At 63.4% G+C, this 20518-nt stretch overlaps 1 protein-coding gene across 1 annotated transcript; it reads left to right on the forward strand.

Moving 5' to 3' along the window:
• Window positions 1-762: 762 nt before the first annotated feature.
• Window positions 763-19739, forward strand: ARHGAP44 (Rho GTPase activating protein 44). Its single transcript, XM_030962372.1, has 21 exons — window positions 763-815; window positions 7997-8036; window positions 8686-8790; window positions 8900-8976; window positions 9058-9169; window positions 9461-9537; window positions 10197-10314; window positions 11534-11602; window positions 11677-11758; window positions 11930-12057; window positions 12483-12594; window positions 13052-13133; window positions 13448-13528; window positions 13611-13724; window positions 13969-14060; window positions 14263-14443; window positions 15255-15272; window positions 15560-15781; window positions 17858-17925; window positions 18013-18390; window positions 19579-19739. Exons 1-21 carry the CDS (start codon window positions 763-765, stop codon window positions 19737-19739), a joined length of 2370 nt encoding a protein of 789 aa, XP_030818232.1.
• The last annotated feature ends 779 nt before the right edge of the window (window positions 19740-20518 follow it).

Raw genomic sequence — 20518 nt, forward strand, 5'->3', positions numbered from 1 at the left:
GGGCATCAGCAGAGGCTTTGGGCTCCTGCAGCAGGAGCCCGGCTTCCTCAGCCCCCATCTTTCTGCACCTCAGCCCTGCTCTGCCCCGGGCTCTCCAAACCCGCCCCAGTGCCGAGGGTGCGAGCCCCAGGGGCTGGGACAGCAGGGATGGGGGTGCGGGGTGGAAGCGGGGGCTGCAAGGGCCGCGGGAGTTCGGGGAGCTGCCCGAGGATGCCGGGAGGTGCCGGGGGCTGCGGGGCCGTGCCGAGGGACGCCGAGGTGATGTCGGGCGGATGCCGGGGATGCTGGAGCGGCGCTGGGGCCGCGTCACGGGACCCGAGGGGATGCCAGGTGACGCTGGGCGTGCCAGGGGGATGCCGGGGCCACGCCAGGTGAGGCCGAGGCCATGTCGAGGGAGGCTGAGGGATGCCGGGGGGATGCCAGGGCCACGCCCAGGGATGCCGGGAGGAAGTCGGGGGATGCCGGGGGGGATGCCCGGCTCCAGGCTCGCTCCGAGACGCCCCCCCCGGCCCGGAGAGCCCGCCGGGGCGGGCGGCCCGGACTACATTTCCCATGTCCGCCGCGGCCGGGGGCGGTGCGGGGCGGTGCGGGGGGCGCGGAGCGCAGGCGGAGGCGCGGAGAGGCGCAGGGGCGGCGGGGCCCGCTCGGCCCGGCTCGGCTCGGCTCGGCCCGGCCCGGCTCGGCGCCGGGCGGGGATGCGGGGAGGGCGGCCCGCTGCCCCCGGCCCCGCTGCCCGCCCGCACCGCCCGCACCGCCGCCACCATGAAGAAGCAATTCAACCGCATGCGCCAGCTCGCCAACCAGACCGTGGGCAGGTGGGGACGGGATGGGATGGGATGGGATGGGATGGGATGGGATGGGATGGGATGGGATGGGATGGGATGGGATGGGATGGGATGGGATGGGATGGGATGGGATGGGATGGGATGGGATGGGATGGGCACGGACCCAGCCCTGCTCTGCCCACAGCCCCATCCCGCGCCCTGCCCGCTCCCCCGCCCCGCCGCAGCCGCACCTGCCCGTTCCCAGCTCCCTGCCCGCTCCGTGCCGGCCCCACCGCCCCCAGCCATGTGTCCTGCCTGCCCCACTGTTCCTACTCCCTGCCTGCTCTCTGGCAGCCTCACTGTCCTCATCTCACACTCATCCCACTCCCTGCCTGCCCCTCCGCCCTTCCCTTCCTGCCCCAGTGCCCTGATGCTGCCCCTGTGCCACTGCCGCACTGCCTGCCCCTCTGCTCCTGCTCCGTGCCTGAGTCCTGCTTGCCCCACTGGCCCCAATCCCACACCCCGCCTGCTCCCTGCCTACCCCACAGCTTTCCTGCTCCCTGTGTGCCCCTTGCCCTGCTCCCTGTCTGACACCCTCTGTCCTCACCGTGCCCCACTCCCTGCCCCTGGCCCTGCTCCCTGTCCCTCTGTCTGTCCCTCTGTCTGTCCCACTCCCGTTCTCTGCCTGCCCCACTGGCCCCGTACCCGCCCCTTACATCCTTCTTGCCCATTCCCTGCCAGTTAACCCCTGCCTGCCCGCCTACACCTGCCCTGCCCCACTCCGTGCCCCCTTTACCCACTGCTCCCTGCCTGTCCCCCTGTCCTGCCGTCCCCTCTGTCCCAGGGCTGCGGGGACACAGCCCCGATGCTGTGGGGTGCCCCATTGCCCTGTTCCCCCAGCACCCCAGGGCGGCCCTGCAGGCCGAGGGGCCGGGGGCACTCTGGGGCTCTGGAGCCGGAGCTGTGCCCACGGGAATGCCCACGGGAATGCCCACGGGAATGCCGTGTGTGCCGTGCACGGCCAGGCCTGGGTTTGGCGGTGGCTGTTGTGTAATTCCTGGAGATTTTGTACCGGCGGGGGGGGGCGGCGGGAAGAGGATTTATTTATTTCCCTTCCCGTGACGGCCCTGGGGCAGTGGCACAGCTGGAGCGGCGGCTCCTCAGCCCCTCGGCATGGCCGGGACTCCTGCTGGCACCGTCCGTGCCCCCGTGTGCCCCTCGGCATCGCCGGGGCTCCGGCTGGCACCGCCCGTGCCCCCCACGGCACTGGGGGCGCTGCCCCGCGGCCCTGAGCGGGCACGGGCCCGGCTGGCAGCGGCTCCGGCCCGGGGCTGCGGGAGAGCGGGCAGGTGCGGGAATGTGAGCAGGTGCGGGAATGTGAGCAGGTGCGGGAATGTGGGCAGGTGCGGGAGAGCGGGCAGGTGCGGGAATGTGAGCAGGTGCGGGAATGTGGGCAGGTGCGGGAATGTGGGCAGGTGCGGGAGAGCGGGCAGGTGCGGGAATGTGGGCAGGTGCGGGATGTGGGCAGGTGCGGGAGGTGGGAGGGATGTGGCAGGTGCGGGAGTGTGGGCAGGTGCGGGAATGCGGGCAGGTGCGGGAATGTGGGCAGGTGCGGGAATGTGAGCAGGTGCGGGAATGTGGGCAGGTGCGGGAGAGCGGGCAGGTGCGGGAGAGCGGGCAGGTGCGGGAATGTGGGCAGGTGCGGGAATGCGGGCAGGTGCGGGAGTGTGGGCAGGTGCGGGAATGCGGGCAGGTGCGGGAATGTGGGCAGGAAGTGCGGCTCGGGAGCTCTGGGGTTTGGTGTGGGAATCCTGCACGGGAGTGGTGTGGAACGCCGTGCGGGAGCACAGTGTGGGAATGTGCAGGGAATGTGCAGGGAATGTGCAGCGGGAATGTGGACTGTGAGCATGGGGGGTGTGTGGTGCCAGCGTGCTGTGGGAGCGTGGCGCTGGGAATGTGGCACACAGAATGTGGCACAGGGAAGGTGGCACAGGGAAGGTGGCACAGGGAAGGTGGCACTGGGGAGGTAGCACAGGGAATGTGGCACACAGAATGTGGCACAGGGAGTGTGGCACAGGGAAGGTGGCACTGGGGAGGTGGCACAGGGAATGTGGCACACAGAATGTGGCACAGGGAAGGTGGCGCTGGGACCGTGCTGTGGGACCGTGGTGCCGGAGCACCGGGAGCCCGGCAGTGCCTCCGGTGCCGAGCGCCAGGGGGAGGCTGCTCCGTGTCCCGGCTCCACTTGCATGCTGGGAGCCAGCACGGAGCCCCTGTTCCCACTGGGCAGAGCAGCAGCTCCACAGGAACTGGAGGGGGAGACTGGAACTTCTGCTGGGTCCTGAGCATGGCATTTATTTAATTTAATTTTGTTTTGTTTTGCACTTATTTATTTAATTTAATTTGGATTTGGGTGTTTCCTTGTCTTTTCACTTGATATAAAGAACTGGGGATGCTCAGCCCAGCCCAGCCCCACGCCTGGTACCCAGCCTTGGGAGGAATTCCTGTGCCAGTCTGTGAGGGGCAGGGATATTTATCTCTGTGAGGTGGAAAAGGGAAGAGAAGCCAGAGAGTGGCTGTAGAACACTCTGAGGATGTTTCCTGCAAAGTGCTTTTATCTCTATTTGTGTTTGTCCATTCCGTCGGGACAGTGGCCCCAGGATGTCACCTCAGTCACTCCTGGAATTTCCCAGGATGGGCTCCATGGGGATTTTTTCCCATGGGGATTAAATCGGGCACCTGCAGAGTGGCACGCTGGGCTCCCCAGCGGCACCGAGGGGACGCAGCTCACCGGGAATGGTGGCGGAGGCTCGGAGGGGTTGGGTTTTTGCTCCTCGACCTTTCTGAGCACCCCGCGCTGTGTCGCCCATCCCGGGGAGAGTGGTGGCCTTTGGGACTGGATGTCACCTCGCTGGCTCGCAGGGAGATGCTTCTCCAAGCCCCGGGATGGCCGCGCCTCCGGGCAAAGCCTTTAAACACCGCGGGTTTACTCCTGGTGCTGCAGGAATGCCCGGCAAGAGGGAAGGACATTTTCTGCTTGCACGGAATAAGGACAGAGGGAATAAAAGCACCACCTGGGGTTTTCCCAGCGGGGTTTGCGGGAGGGAACAGCGCCCTGTAAATAGCCGGGCTCCCCATCTGCACCTCGGGGTGCCGGTGGCTGCTGCCAGCAGAACCCCCTGGGCTTTCGGCTCCGGAGCTGGCGGATCCCGGCAGCCCCGAGGATATTTTTATCCTCCTCGCAAAGAGACAGCGCTGGCAGCCTGGAATATTCATGGAGCGAGCGGGCTGAGGGTTCTGTCCCTGCTCCAGCTGCCTCGGGGCTCTGCGCCCTGCAGGGGCTCCTCCAGGGCTGCTAAATCGGGATGGAAGCGAGCTCGGGATGCGACCCCGGGGAGGGAAGCGCCGGGAGCAGAGGGCCCCGAGCATCCCGTGCCAGAGCGATGCCAGCACCGAGCTGGCCAGGAAGGCAGCGGGAGATGAGGACAAGAGGCTTTTCTGCCTTGCAGAATCTGTCCCCCATTTTGCTTTGCTTCCCTCGCTTTGCCCAGCTGCGGGCAGGATGGAGGGAAGCGGCTGCAGCCCTCCCTGCCTGCTCCTCCTGCTGCTGCAGCCTGGCAGAGCCCGGCCCTGGCCCTGGGTGGGCAGCGCTCCCCGGGCTGTGTCCCGGGGCTGTGTCCCCGGGCTGTGTCCCTGGGCTGTCACACCACGTCCCTCGGGCTGTCGCACCGTGTCCCCCGGGCTGTGCCCCCCTGGCTGTGCCCCCCGGGCTGTCGCACCGTGTCCCCCGGGCTGTGCCCCCCGGGCTGTGTCCCCAGGCTGTCGCATCGTGTCATCCGCGGCCAGGCGGCGCCGGCGTGGCCGTGTCCCCGCGTCGCGCTAGATGTTGCAGTCGGAGCCGTTTCCCGGGGGAGCTGAGCAGCGATTTGAGGATATCAATATTTGATGTTTTGCTTCTTGCCTGCTGAAAAGGCACCGGGAAAAATCCGCGGCTCCGCTGGGGCTGGGCGGGCGCGGGGCTGAGCCGGGGTCTGTGTCCCCGGGGAGGCGGTGGCCACAAGAGCTCGGGGGGCGGCAGAAGGTGGGGACAGCGCGGCCTTGGGGCAGAACCAGCCTGGATGCGGAGCCAGCGCTTGCAGGGCTGGGGCTGACCCCGAGGGGCTCCCTCCTCCCTCTGGCACACGCAGAGGATGAACCTCATTCCCTAACCTCCCCTCTGGGCTTTGGGGACTCCAGAGCCTGGAATTTTCTCGCAGGCACCGGAGGGAGGTGGGGCAGGAGGGGATGGAGCCGGGCCTGTCCCCGTGTCCATGTGGGGCGGGAGGGAATGGAGCCGGGCCTGTCCCCGTGTCCATGCGGGATGTGGGACAGACCCGGCCCTGGGAACCAGCACACCCTCAGCTGGGTGTTTGTGCCTCCTCTCCACCCGTGGAGCTATTTCTAGGCTAGAGCAAGGAGACATCAGGGAATCAGCATTGGTAATTCAATAGTGATTAAATATTTCTGGGCAGGCTGCAGCGAGGGGTGGCTGTGGCTGGACCAAAGGGGTGTTTGGGCAGGAGATGGAGGTGAGGGGCTTTGTGGGGCACCATGGACATGCTCTGCCTCTGGAGATGGTTCATTCCTGCTCCTGCTGCAGATTCATCCCTGCTCCTGCTGTCCCCACACCAGGGGTGATGCTTTCCCATTCAGGGATTAATTGCCATGAAATGCTTGGAGTTTGCAGGCTCAGGGTCAAATCCAAGGCCAGCAGCTCCCTGTCATGGGTGGCTGAGGCACCAGAGGGGGACGGTGGCAGGGAACAGTGCTGGGGGGTCCAGCCAGGCACAGGTGGCTGGCACCAGGAGATGCTCCAGGGAAGCACCGGCCCTGCTGCACCTCCCCAGGCCAAGGCTTTGGAAACTCATGTATTTATTTGGGAATCAACATAATTTGCTTGATTGGTGTTGATTTCTGCTGGCAGCAGTGAACGTGTGCAGCAGCAAAGCCTGAGCACGCCGTGGCTGTGTCCCCTCTTGCTGGCTTTGGCTCCCCATGGTCACTGTCCCCTCTCCCCAGCTGCCTGCAGGGACAGGGCCCGGGGTTGTGCTGGGAAAAACTGCTCGGGTGGAGTGGGACAGGAGCAGCAGTATTTTATTTCCAAAAGGGAAGAGGAAAAGCCGTGGGAGCTGGGGGTGCTGGCTGTGTCCCCAAGGGATGCTCCCTCGGGATGCGTGCAACTGATGTGGAATGAAGATTTGGGGAATTAGGGACCAGACAGGGAAACTGGGGGGTCCCTGCCCCCTCTCACCCATCCTTGAGTGGGATTGATTGGAACCCCTTTGCTATCCCAATCCATAAAACGCTGCAGCCTGGCTGTTCCCCCTCTGCAAAGCCCAGTTCCTCCCCGGCAGGCTCCCCAGCCCACTGGAGCATCCCAGGATGTGCAGGGCAGGCACAGGGGATGCTCTCCCGTGAAACCACGGGTGTTTCTCACACTGAGGATGTGCTTTAACACACATCAAGGCCAGGTTTTTGTTATTCTCTTTGGAATGTTGTTTTCTGCTGCCCAAACACACCTCAGGGCATAGCACGGGTTGGGATGTGGCTGCTGGGAGAGAGAGCTGCCCGTGGGACCCGGGATGTGCAAATCCCACCCACCTCCTGCCTGGGAGAGGAGAAAACAGGAAAAAATCCCTTCTTCTGCTCAAGTGAGGAAGTGATTCCTGGGGAGTGAGCAGCAGGGACGTGCCAGCGGTGCCTCGCTCCCTGCCACCTCCCACTCCTTCAGGAAGCTAAAAATATCCTGAGCTGGGGACGGACGCCGTGGCTGTGCCCGTGGGTATTTGCTGCTTTTTGCCTGTTTGTACTAATTCTGTGTCACTTCCAATCCTGTCCAAATGAGAGTGAAGGTGATTCCCAGGGGAGGAGAAGCTGCTCAGCTCTTGCTCCCAGGTGGGCAGCACTCCTTAGAGAGGATCTAATCTGTTCATTTCAATAACAAATTTTAAAAATTAACACAAATAGGGTTCAATTTAATTTAATTTATTTTTAAACCAGCTTAAATCAGGCACTGGGACATCTTTCATGCCCAAAGCAGATTTAATGGAGTTGGTTTGGGCAGGCCCTGGCACAGGTGCCCAGAGCAGCTGGGGCTGCCCCTGGATCCCTGGCAGTGCCCAAGGCCAGGCTGGACAGGGCTGGGAGCACCTGGGACAGTGGGAGGTGTCCCTGCCATGGCAGGGGTGGCACTGGGTGGGCTTTGAGGTCCCTTCCACCCAAACCACTCCGTGATTCTGTGATTTGCACTTTCTGCAAGGCTTTGGGTGAGATGGATTTGTGCATGAGCAGCTCCCGTGCCGCGCTCCTTGTCTGACCCTTTCTCTGTGTTTGCTCCTTATTTCCTCTGCTCCAACACTTCCCTCCCTGTCTCCAAGCTGAGAATCCAGCTCGGAGGGCTGGAAGGGACCAGGCTCAGGAAATGAAGGTGCTGTTTGCAGGATGGCAGCACCAAACTCTTGCCATCCCCCGAGGAATCTTTAGGGACCGATTGGCTGAGTGACAGCTCTGCCCCAGCTCAAACTGACAGAGCCCGTTTTTCCAAGTGAAAGGATGCACTGAAGTTGCTAAAAACCCTGGGAGAAAGAACAAATGATCCGGATGTGATGGTTCAAACGAGCCTGAGCAGCTGCGGTGCAGGGCCCCGGGCTCTGGTTGTGCGGGTCCAGGGGCCGAGGACGGCGGGTTTGTGTCTCCTGCTCCCTCGGGAAGGCAGCGGCTGCTGCGGGCTCTGGAGCGGTAAATCCGTCTGCAGTGAGCAGCAAAGGGTCTGGCGGGCCCCGGGCCGCGGCTGCCGCCTCCCATCCCGTGGCTGCCCCCGTGTGAGGAGGCTCAGCCGTGTGTGCTCGGGCTCGGCAGGGAGCAGAGCCCAGGGAGCCGCAGCCACAGCGCCTCTCTTGGAGCATTGCTCGCTTCCTTCTGGGAATCTGCATCCCTGCTTTCCTGGCAATAACAGGAAAATAAGGCAGAGATGGGAGGCAGGCCCTGGGTTGGTGTGGTGCCTGGCAGTGACCGCGGAGATGCTCCATCAGTTCCTTCCTTAGGGGGTGAGGCATGACTGGTGGGAGCAGAGAGCCTTAAATCCCCCCTGCATCCCGGAGGAAAAGCACATCCCTGGCTCCATGGTGTGCAGGGGGTGCTGCTGCATATCCCACACCCTTCACCACTGGCTCCTCTCCTCTCTTGTCCTGCAGAGCCGAGAAGACCGAGGTGTTGAGCGAGGATCTGCTGCAGGTGAGGCTCCCTCGGAGCCATCCTGGGGTGTCCATGGGTGCCTGGGCACCTCCCAGTGGGGCTGCACCCATCAGCAGCTCCCTGGTGGTGCCGCGGCATCCCAGCGACCCCAGGGATGGGATCCCTGGGGATCGAATCCCAGGTGATGGGATACTGCAGTGATGGGATCCCAGACGATGGAATCCCTGGAGGATGATGATCCCCGGGTGATGAGATCCCCAGTGATGCGTGATGGGATCCCAGGGTTATGGGATCCTTGGTGATGGGATACTCCAGTGATGGGATCCCTGGGTGATGGGATTCCAGGGTCATAGGATCCCAGGGTGATGAGATCCCAGGATGATGGGATCCCTGGGTGATGGGATCCCCAGTGATGGGTGATGGGATCCCTGGGTGATGGGATCCTGGGGTGATGGGTGATGGGATCCCTGGGTGATGTGATCCCTGGTGATGGGATCCTGGGGTGATGGGTGATGGGATCCCTGGGTGATGGGATCCCCGGTGATGGGATCCTGGGGTGATGGGTGATGGGATCCCTGGGTGATGGGATCCCTGGTGATGGGATCCCCGGTGATGGGATCCTGGGGTGATGGGTGATGGGATCCCTGAATAATGGGATTCCCGGTGATGGGCTCTGTCACTCCCACAGGTGGAGAAGCGGCTGGAGCTGGTGAAGCAGGTGTCCCACAGCACCCACAAGAAGCTGACAGCCTGTCTGCAGGGCCAGCAGGGCCTGGATGCCGACAAGCGCTCGGTGAGGGCTCCGTGATCCCGGGATCTGGGGGATCAGGGGATCCAGGGCGATCGGGGGATCCAGGGGGATCAGGGGATCCAGTGGGAACACAGCCCCCCTCTCTCTGCAGAAGAAGCTGCCGCTGACGACGCTGGCGCAGTGTCTGATGGAGGGATCGGCCGTGCTGGGGGATGATTCCCTGCTGGGGTAAGGGGGGCTGGGGCTGCCCCGGGTCTGCACTGCCCTGGGATGTGCTGGGAGTGTCCCCAGCCGTGCCTGTCCCTGCAGGAAGATGCTGCGGCTGTGCGGGGAGGCCGAGGACAAGCTGGCGCAGGAGCTGATCCACTTCGAGCTGCAGGTGGAGCGGGACGTCATCGAGCCGCTCTTCGTGCTGGCTGAGGTGAGCCTGGGGTGCCCTGCCGTGCTCAGAGCTCTTCCTGCCCTCCCCAGCCCCCAAGAGGTTTGGGTGCCCCAGGGCTGCTCCTCTGGGGTTCTGGAGCTGGGGCTGGGCTCATTCTGGGTGGGACACACAGAGGGATCAGCTGGGCCCTGTCCCTGAGGATGTCACATGCTCAGGGATGTCACCCTGGGAGCTGCATCCTCCCCCACCCAGCCCGAAGCCCCGGGGTGTGACCGTCCCTGGACACCTCTCCAGGGCTGTCCCCTCCTCCTGTTCCCTGTGCTGCCGCAGGTGGAAATCCCAAATATCCAAAAGCAGAGGAAGCACTTGGCCAAGCTTGTGCTGGACATGGACTCCTCCAGGACGAGGTAGGAGGTGCCTTCAAGGGTTTGTAAGAAGCAAAAAATTCCCAAGGCATGGGTGGCTCCAGGAGAGAGCTCCTGGCCCCGGCACCGCAGTTCCCCTGGCACAGGGAGCCCCAGCTGTGCCTCTGGGGGCTTGAGTCCAGCTCTGCAATGAGCCACCATTTCTGCTCCTGTCTGCAGAACCCATGGATTCCTTTTCCTTGCCTGCTCCCTGCAGCAAAAGTGTATTTTTTCTGGCAGAAGGGGTTATTTTGTACTTTTTTCCCTGTATTGGTGAGTTCTGATGCAGAGCCGGGTGCTCCTGCCCCTGCAGCGGCACTGAGGGGAGCGGGGATGACTCAGGATTGTCCCATGGCACTCTTGGGTCATCCAAGCTCCCACTCCAGAGTGTCCTGGGAGAGGTCTGAGAGCTGTCCACAGTCCCCAGCATCATGCCCAGGCCCTCCCATCCCCTTCCCCTCTCTTCCCACCTGGATGTGGCTCCTTCTCCTGCTGAAAGGAACTCCTTCCCTGCTGTGTGCAGGGCTGTGGGCTGTGGTTGGGAGGGGGCTCAGTCCCAGCTGGACTGGGATCACCTCTGTGCTCCTCAGCCCTGGGGACCGCGGTGGCCCTGCAGGGCCCTGGGACGGGGCCAGGTCCCGACTGTCCCTGTCCCTCTGCAGGTGGCAGCAGTCGGTGAAGTCCTCGGGTCTGGCCAGCAACCTGCAGCCCTCGGGGGCCAAAGCCGACGCTCTCAGGGAGGAGATGGAGGAGGCGGCCAACAGAGTGGAGATCTGCAGGGTAGGGGGCTGCCCCCGGCCGAGGGGTCTGTGGGCTCCCAGCCCCTGGGGAAAGCTGCAGCCTCTCCTCTCAGCCCACTCTGCACCTTCCTTGCCCCGCCTGTGCTGCCCCTCCTCTGGGCCCCAAACACAGCCCAGGGGCTGGGGGTGATGCTCCCCAGCCAGGCAGGACATCCCCGGGATCCTCCACATCCCCCGGGGCTGGAGGGGCTCCCATTCCCTGGTAACCCACCTGGCAGAGCTCAGCACTGGGTTCATCCAACCTTGGCAGAGCTCAGCACTGGGTTCATCGGCCAAGGCAGAGCTCAGCGCTGGGCAGAGCTCAGCACTGGGTTCATCAGCCAGGGCAGAGCTCAGCACTGGGTTCATCAGCCAGGGCAGAACTCAGCGCTGGGTTCATCTGCCGGGGCAGAGCTCAGCGCTGGGTTCATCCAACCGGGGCAGAGCTCAGCGCTGGGTTCATCTGCCAGGGCAGAGCTCAGCGCTGGGTTCATCGCACAGAACTCAGCGCTGGGTCATCTGGCAGAGCTCAGCACTGGGTTCATCTGCCGGGGCAGAGCTCAGCACTGGGTTCATCTGCAACTGCGCTGGGCCGGGGCAGAGCTCAGCACTGGGTTCATCAGCCAGGGCAGAGCTCAGCGCTGGGTTCATCTGCCGGGGCAGAGCTCAGCGCTGGGTTCATCCAACCTTGGCAGAGCTCAGCACTGGGTTCATCTGCCGGGGCAGAGCTCAGCGCTGGGTTCATCAGCCAGAATCAGCCTGTTGCGGGCAGAGCTCAGCACTGGGTTCATCTGCCGGGGCAGAGCTCAGCGCTGGGTTCATCCAACCTTGGCAGAGCTCAGCACTGGGTTCATCAGCCAGGGCAGAGCTCAGCACTGGGTTCATCAGCCAGGGCAGAGCTCAGCACTGGGTTCATCCAACCTTGGCACTGGCAGAGACATTTCTTCACCTTCTCTGTGCTGAGTCATTGATGTCTGTCATTTTCAAGCACTAAGAGGACTTTCACCCCTTCCCTGGGATAACCGGGAGTACAATCTCCCTTCTTTGTGCACTTTGGGGGAGCCTGGGCCCTGCTCAGGCTGCAGTGAGGGAGCTGAGCTCCCCTGAGCTCCCCTGACACACCAGCCCTAACCCTGTGCCACCCTGGCTCCTGCTGGACTGAGCTGCTCCCTGCTGGTGGCACCAGGGCAGGGACAGTGACATAACCTCTGCCCCCGCAGGACCAGCTCTCGGCTGACATGTACAATTTTGTGGCCAAAGAAGTCGACTATGCAAACTATTTTCAAACTGTAAGTGCCACCCCCGCGGGCTGTCGCTGTCCCTGTCCCAGCAGTGCAGTGAGCCCGGTGCTGTGTCCCCACAGCTGATCGAGGTGCAGGCCGAGTACCACCGCAAATCCCTGGCGCTCCTGCAGAATTTCCTGCCGCAGATCAAAGCCCAGCAGGGTGAGTGCCCACAGGTCTGTCCCTGCCTGTGAAATCCTGTGATGGCCTGTTCTCCTAACAACACCCATACAGAGTATTTGCTGCCAAAACTGTGACCCAAGGGCCTTCTGGGGAGGGGCTGCTGGATCTGGCACCACCCTCCCTCTCCTCTGCCCCCTCTGCCCGTCACAGAGGCGTGGATGGAGAAGCCTTCCTTTGGGAAGCCCCTGGAGGAGCACCTGGCTGTCAGCGGGAGGGAGATCGCCTTTCCCGTGGAGGCCTGTGTCACCATGCTGCTGGAATGTGGCATGCAGGAGGAGGTGGGTCCCTGCTGGATTTGGGGATGCAGGAGGAGGTGGGTGCTGCTGGGTTTGGGGATGCAGGAGGAGGTGGGTCCTGGTGGGATGGGGGATGCAGGAGGAGGTGGGTCCTGCTGGATTTGGGGATGCAGGAGGAGGTGGGTGCTGCTGGATTTGGGGATGCAGGAGGAGGTGGGTGCTGCTGGGATGGGGGATGGGAGGTGGGTTTGGGTGGGGGCAGGAGGAGGTGGGTCCTGTGGGATGGGGGATGAGGGGAGGTGGGTCTTGGTGGGGCAGGAGGAGGTGGGTGCTGCTGGATTTGGGGATGCAGGAGGAGGTGGGTGCTGCTGGATTTGGGGATGCAGGAGGGGGTGGGTCCCATGTCCACCCCTTGCTGGGCATGACGGAAGGGGTCACAGGTGTCCCCAACACTGTCCTCTGCCCAGGGTCTCTTCCGAGTGGCTCCCTCGGCCTCCAAGCTGAAGAAGCTCAAGGCTGCCCTAGACTGCTGCGTGGTGGACGTGCAGGAGTACTCAGCTGACCCCCATGCCATCGCAGGTGGGGCTCCTCGGGGCGGGGTGGCCCCTCCAGGCACCCCCCAAGGGCACCCAGAGGGGGATCAGTGGCACCAAGTCCAGCTGGAGAGCAGAACCAGTGGCGCAGTCCAGGGCTTGATGCTGGCTCTGATTTTGTTCAATTAATTTTGTCATTAATGAATGGCCTGGCTAATGGGGCAGGGTGTCCCCTCAGTGAGCGGGCGGGTGACACAAAGTGGGGGCAGTGGCTGCCCCAGAGAGGTGCTGCCAGGCAGAGGGAAGGAGCTCAGAGGGGCTGCAGGGTGCCAGGGTGGGCACAAGGTCAGGGGCACCACAGGCTGCTCCAGGTGGGGTGCTCAGGGGGTGGTGGGGGAAAGGCTGGGGGGATGAGGGTCCAAATGCCCAGTAGCAAAACAGCTTGGTGCCCGACAGCCAGTGCCACCTGCAGTGCCAATGCCTGTGTCCCCTGTGTGCCACAGGAGCCCTCAAGTCCTACCTGCGGGAGCTGCCCGAGCCCCTGATGACCTTCGAGCTGTACGAGGAGTGGATCCAGGCCTCCAAGTGAGTCTGGGACATCCCCCCTTTCCTCAGTGGCACGGGCAGGGACAGCCTGGGTCCCCAGGGGTGCTCTGGGCTTTTGCTGGCACGGTTCACAGCATTTGGGATCCTTCCTCTGGGCTCTGAGAGCCATGGAGTGCTGAGAGGAAATCCAAGGGGATTCCTTCTCCTTGGGACAGGTTTTGGGACTTTATTTGCTTCCATAATGTTGGTGGCAGCCTGGGGGTCTCACAGGGTCCCCAGGAGTGGGGCTGGTGGGGTCCACAGCCCCAGGGCAGGGTGGGGATGGGGGATAACACCCTCTCCCCTCCCTGCAGCATCCCAGAGCAGGAGAAACGGCTGCAGGCTCTCTGGAATGCCTGCGAGAAGCTGCCCAAAGCCAACTACAACAACATCAGGTGAGCCTGGGCCAGCAGGACACAGAGAGGGGACACAGAGGGTGTGGCCCATGCCCTGACCCCTTTGGGATCTGCTCTCCAGGTATGTGATTAAATTCCTGGCCAAGCTGACTGAGTACCAGGATATCAACAAAATGACCCCGAGCAACGTGGCCATCGTGCTGGGACCCAACCTGCTGTGGCCCCAGGCCGAGGGGTGAGCGCTGGGGGAGGGCTGGGGGCAGATCCTGCTGGGAAAACTGCTGGGTGAGGGCTGAGGGGCAGATCCTGCTGGGAAAACTGCTGGGAATCCTGCTGGGGATCCCACTGGGAATCCCACTGGGTGAGGGCTGAGGGGCAGATCCTGCTGCAAATCCTGCTGGGAGCCTGCTGGGAACACTGCTAGGACCCTGCTGGTGCCCTGCTGGCCTGGAGGGTTGCTGAGCTGCCGTCCCCTGCAGGAACATGACGGAGATGATGACGACGCTGTCACTGCAGATCGTGGGCATCATCGAGCCTCTCATCCAGCATGCAGACTGGTTCTTCCCGGGAGGTAGGGCATGCCTGGGGACAGCTGGCCTTCCTGGCACCTCCCAGGGAGCAGGTTCAGAGCTCCAGGTTTGGTTTGCCAGCCCCCTCTGCTGCTGGGGCTCAGACAGGGCTCTGGCACGGCACCGAGCCCATCCCAGCAGTGCCAGCACTGCCAGTCCCTCCCCTCCCTGAGCACACCCCTCCCTCCATTCTGTGCCCCCCAGAGATCGAGTTCAACGTGACGGGGAACTACGGCAGCCCCCTGCACGTGAACCACAATGCCAACTACAGCTCCATGCCCTCGCCTGACATGGAGCACGGTGAGCGCCGGCAGCACGAGCAGGCGCGGCGCCCGCTCAGCGTGGCCACCGACAACATGATGCTGGAGTTCTGCAAGAAGGACGGGTAGGACAGACAGCAGGACGCTGGGGTTGGGTAGGACAGACAGCATGATGCTGGAGTTCTGCAAGAAGGACGGGTAGGACAGACAGAATGACACTGGGGTTCTGTAAGAAGGACGGGTAGGACAGACAGAATGACACTGGGGTTCTGTAAGAAGGATGGGTAGGACAGACAGAATGACACTGGGGTTCTGTAAGAAGGATGGATAGCGACACTGGGGACAGGAGTGGGCGGCCCTGACACCACCCCAGGGGCAGCTGGGGAGGATGCTCAGCGTCACCTTGGGGTGGGTGGCACTGAGCTGGTGGAGGTTGGGTGGTCCCAGGGTGCAGGGACCTCCTGATTTCCATGCCAGGCTCTCGGGGGGGCTCAGGTGAGCCCAGGGCTCCATGCCTGCCCCCAGCCCACTGCAGATGGGAGTGGGGTGGCCCATGGGGTGACACTGGGGCTGTGCCATGGCAGACACAGGTGTCCTGGTGTCCTCGAGGTCTGCAGCATTTGCTCCAGGGGAAAGCTGCCCATTTCCAGTCTGTGCATGTCCCCCCTCCATCACACCTCACAGGGACTTCAAACAGTCGAGTGGGCTCCAGAAAACGCCCCAGGACTCTGCCCATCCCAAAATGTCCCCATTTCCAGAGGGTATTCCAAGCTGTCCCACCACTGCCACAGCCTGGTCCCTGCTCAACCCCCCTGCCCCCTCTCTCGAAGCCCCTCAGCCTCACAGCCCCTTTGCCCAGCAGTGATCTCTGCCCCTGTGCACTGTGCAGTTTTAGGGGGTTTTCACTTTAATAATGGTTTATTTCTGCCCATGCAGCCTTAGGAAAATCCAAAGGTACTGTATCCTCTGCAGGCTGCTGGCAGAGTGCTGGGAGGGTGCTGGGAGGGTGCTGGCAGGGTGCTGGGTGGGTGCTGGTGCCTGCTGGTTCTCCAGGAAGGGAGAGGTGGCCGGGGGGTGACACAAACCCATCCCACACTGCCCCCCCAGCCCCATTGCCTTGTAGTTTCATTCCCAGCAGTTTCCCGCTGGAAGAGGCGTTTTTAGGGACCCTGAAGGAGTCGGGGGTGGTGCTGGCGGTGCCCTCCCGCCAGGCAGGTGCTGACCCCCGTCTCTGTCCCCAGCATGGGCGTCAGGGTGATGGACACCTCGTGGGTGGCTCGCCGCGGCACCTCCGCGGGGCGCAAGGCGGCCTCGGCGCCCCCGGCCGCGCAGCCCCCGGCCCCGCCCGCCGAGCTGCCCCCCACGCCCCACTCGCCCATTCCCGAGCAGTCCCCGGAGATTTCAGCAACGCCCTCCCCGCCTCCCACCAGCTTCGGCTTCCCCCCGGCAGCCGAGCGGACAAGGTAAGGACACCGGCACCTCCTCCTGTCCCCGAGCCGGGCATCGTCCCCGCGAGAGAGGCCAGCAGGAAACAACCTCAGCAGGAGAGGATGCTCTGCATCCCCAGAGAGGAGCAGGGCCCCCGGGGCAGGACAGGACAGGACAGGACAGGACAGGACAGGACAGGACAGGACAGGACAGGACAGGACAGGACAGGATAGGCTCAGCATCCCCGGAGAGGAGCAGAGTCCTGGGACAGGACAGAATGCTGGAGAGGAGCAGAGTCCCGGGAACAGCAGGACAGGACGCTCAGCATCCCAGAGAGAAGCAGAGTCCCAGGGCAGCAGGAGAGGATGCTCTGCATCCCCGGAGAGGAGCAGAGTCCCAGGGCAGCAGGAGAGGGTTCTCAGCATCCCCGCAGCCACACCCCCATCCTGCCATTCCTGTGAGAACCGTGCCGCCTTCAGGGGTTTTCCTGAGGGCGCCTTGCCCGGCTGTCACTGGGCTCTAGTGGAATTCGGGCTGGAGGTGCTGCAGGAAGGTGCAGAGAAAGTCCTGGGGAAGCCCAGCGCTCTCCGAGACCTTCGTGTGCCCAAGGTCTGAGCCCGAGTTTAATCTGCACAGCCCATGTGGGAGAAAGCGCCTAAATCGCGCTTTTCTGCCCCAAAAGGGAAGCAGAGCCGGGCCGGGGTGCTCACACCCGGGGAGGGGCAGCCCCGAGAGGGTCGTGCCGTGGGACGAGCGGGGGGGCTCGGCACCACGGGGGCTCCCGCGCCGCTCCCCCGCCCCCGCCAAAGCTTCTGCTCTCTTATGAATTTCCCCTCGCTGTGGTGTCACTTCTGCGGTTTTTATGGTGCTTCTGTACCTTTGCAGCAGGGCTGATCCCCCGAGCCCCCGGGCGCGCTGCCCGCCCTGGGCGCCGCCGCTGGGGCCGGGCTGTGGCCGCAGCCCCCCCGCGCCCGCCCCGCTGCCCGCCCGGCCCTGCTCCCTGCGCTGTCCCCCGCTGTCCCCGTGGCCCTGTGGCCCGCTGTCCCCGTGTCCTTTCCCCCCCCCGTCCCCCTGGCCCTGTTCCCCGCTGTGCCCGCGGCTCTGCCTCCCCCCCGCGCCCCCCCTGGCCCGGGGCAGCCGCCCGCCCGCCCCCGCCGCCGGAGCCGGCCCCCCGAGGTAACCGTGGGGCCCCGGGGGGCTGGGGGGGCTGGGGGTGTCACCGCTGCCCGGGGGGCCCTGGACCTGGGGGAGAGGGGCCACAAGCGCCGGGGGCTGAGGAGCCCGGGGGGCGGGAGGGGGACAGCGGGTGCGGAGCGCTGGGTGCGGGAAGGAGCTCACGGCTCTCCCTCTTCTTCTTCTTCTTCTTCCACTGCTTATTTTCAATTTTCTGTTTTATTGGTATGGCTCATCTTTTACGTTTTCTTTTTATTTGATTTTTGGTTTTATTTTTGTTTTATTTTTAAATAATATTTTTCATGATTTTTGAGTTTTCTTTACTTTGTTAATTTTTCCACTTAACGTTATCATTTAATTCTCTTGTATATTTTGGTTTTAATTTATTTCCAATTCCTTGAATGTTTAATCTTTGTTTTCCATTGTTTTAATTCTTCTTTTCATTTATTTTTATTTTATTTAATTTTTAATTTTACTTTTTATTCTTTGCCTTTATATGCTTGAAACCTTTCCTTTCCTTTCCTTTCCTTTCCTTTCCTTTCCTTTCCTTTCCTTTCCTTTCCTTTCCTTTCCTTTCCTTTCCTTTCCTTTCCTTTCCTTTCCTTTCCTTTCCTTTCCTTTCCTTTCCTTTCCTTTCCTTTCCTTTCCTTTCCTTTCCTTTCCTTTCCTTTCCTTTCCTTTCCTTTCCCCTTCCCCTTTCCTTTTTCCTTTTTCCGTTTTTCATGCGGTTTTTTTTTCCTTCTTCTTCTTCTTCTTTTTCTTCCATTTCTTTTTTCCCCTTTTCTTTCCCTTCCCCTCTTTTCTTTTTCCCGTTTTGCGAGGTTTTTCTATTTTATTTTCCCCTTTTCCGTCCATCTCTCTCCTCGCTGTTCTCTCCTCATTCTCTCTCTCTGTCTGTGTCTCCCCCGTGCCCGTTCCGTGCCCCGTGCCCGCCCCAGCACTTTCAGGCCCCCGGAGCTGTCCCCGGGGCCGCCCCCCGAGCAGAGCCCGCACTCGCTGCGCAAAGGTAGGACCGGGGGGGGCCCGGGGGGGCCGCGGGGTGCCCGCCCTGGCGCGGCCCTGACGCGGCCCCGTCGCTGTGTCTGTCCCGCAGGGGCCAAGAAGCTGGCGCCCATCCCGTCCCCGGCCAGCCTGTCCCCGACGCCCCCCAGCACCCCGTCCCCGTACGGCCCCCCCGGAGCCCCCCCGGGCGCGGGGCCGCCCCCGCTGCTGCCGTCCCCCGCCGCCGCCGCCGCCCCCGCGCCCGGGCCGCCCCCAAGGCGCGGCCGCGCCCCCGCGCTGCCCCCCCGCCGCAGCCGCCCCCGGCCGCCCCCGCGCCCCCCCAGCCCGCGGAGCCGCCCCGCACGGACAGCGCGGGGCCCGGGGACGGCGCCGTCACAGGTAACCCCGGCGGGGGAGGCTCCCGGGGGGGCGGCAGAGACCCCCGGGCCGGGGACAATGGCCCTGAGGAGGCAGCGGTGTGCCCTGGAAGGTGGGGATGTCCCCAGGGAGGTGGCACCCTCCCCGCAGAGGCGGAACTGGCCCTGGAAAGGCAGAACTGTGCCCGGGAAGGTGGCGGTGTTCCCCAGGAAGGTGACAATGCCCCTGGAAAGGCAGAACCGTCCCCAAGAAGATGGTGATGTCCCCAGGAAGGTGACAGTGCCCCTGGAAAGGCAGAACTGTCCCCAGGAGGGTGGTGATGTCCGTAGAAAGGTGACAATAGCCATGTACTCAGGAAGGTGGTGATGCCCCTGGAAGAGTGGGACTGTCCCCAGGACGGTGGTGATGAGCCCAGAGAGGTGACAAGGCATCGGGAAGCTGGCTATGTCCCCTGAGAGGCGGCAGTGTCACCAGGAATGCGGCATCCCCGAGAGCTGTGCTGCCGTCCCTGCTGCTCTGCCCGCCCTGCCCTGGGCTCTGGTGGTGCCGTGTCCCCCCCGGGGTCCCTGGGCTGCTGCCGGGGACAGCCAGGGGGGTGCTTGGGAAGTGCAGGTGGCATTGGGGGCCACGGAGGACACAGGCTGGGGGAGTGTCCCTGTGTCCCTTCCATGGGATCTGGCAGGACTCAGGGCTCTGTCCTTGCGTGCCTGTCCTGCCTGCGAGGGGTGGGACAGCCCGAGTGGCAGTGAGGGGCTGGGCACCGTGTCCCCATGGGCGGCCACCTGCCTTTGCGTGGCACTGGCACCGGTGTGGCTCTGCCAACGCATTGCTGTGGGCCTGGCAGGGCACCCTGGCATGAGTGCAGCCCTGACACCACACCTGGCATCACCCCTGGCTCAGGAGCAGCTCCCCTGTGCCACTGTGGGACAAGATCCCTGAACCACATCCCTGAGAAATGTCCCTGAGAAATGTCCCAGGGCAATGTCCCTGAGCTGGGCAGGAGTGGCAGAGGAGCTTCTTCTGTCTGAGGGGCTTGCTCTGCTCTCAGCAAGAGACACGGTGACATCCCCTGCTGTGGCTATGGTCACCCTGTCACTTCACGCGTGCAGCCTCACCCTGCAGGTCCCCTGAGGGGTGTCACCTGCGCTGGGTGGGACACGGGCAGTGTGTGGGGACAGCTGGTGTCACCGCCCTGGCTCGGGTGGGGCCCATAGAGCAGAGGGCAGTGGTGAGAGCCCTGGTGGTGGCAGTGACACGGTGCCAGCCCGGTGGGTGTCCCCATGTCTGTGCCCTCCCGCAGGTCTGCTCCGTTTTGAGGTCCCCTCCCTCCACGTGTCCCCGGATGCCGCCCTGTGCCGGGACCCGCCCGAGGCAGCTCAGAGACTCTCGGGGCCGAGCCTGACCCCGCGGCAGGAGGAGGAGGAGGAGGAGGAGGAGGAATCGGAGAGCACAGCCCTATGACAGTGTCCCTGTCCCCAGGCTCATCCGTGCGGCACCCAGGGCCAGCACCGGCCACCGGGTGGCAAAGCGCCCGGTTTGGGGGCGGCCGCCGTTCTTTAGTTCATTTTTGTTCGCCTTATCCAGACTTTGCCTTGGAACCGGGTGCCTGCCCCCCCGCCCCGCAGCACCCACGACCCTGGGGCGGTGCCACCACGTCCCCCGTGCCCCGAGGCGGGTGCCACTGGGTGCTGGCCAGGTGACAAGGAGCCCGCCGGCGCTTTGCAGTGGCATTTCCTTTCTTCGGCTTCTTCCCCCTCCGCTTGTTTGGGAGCAGGATGGGACCTGACCAGCAATAACCGGGGGATGCAGGATGTGCCCTCCTGGCTCTTGGGGTGCTGGCAGGGGAGGCGCACGTCCCTCGGCACCCGCTGTCCCCGGGGGTTGGTGGCTTTGGTCGTGCATGCACAGACAAATTAACCTTTATCCTTTCCAGAGAGAGAAGAGCTGTATATATATATCGGCAGAGATATATATATATTCTATATTTGTATAGAGAGAGAGAAACTATAGAGAGATTTGTTTTATGTGGAGCCATTCCTGCCCGGCCGGGGCGAGAGGGAGGATGGAAATGGCAGCGCTTCGCCCCCGCCCCGCTCGCGCCGTGTCCCCCGCCCCAGGTGGGCACCGGGGGGCACCAGCACCCCAAAGCAATCAATAAATCCAATAAATCCGTGTGCCACTCGCTGAGAACCGCCCGGCAGCGCTGGCCTTTCCTTCCTGCCCCCGCCTTGGGGGGAGGA

Source organism: Camarhynchus parvulus, chromosome 18 (assembly GCF_901933205.1).
Source record: "Camarhynchus parvulus chromosome 18, STF_HiC, whole genome shotgun sequence".
Taxonomy (NCBI): Eukaryota; Metazoa; Chordata; class Aves; order Passeriformes; family Thraupidae; genus Camarhynchus; species Camarhynchus parvulus.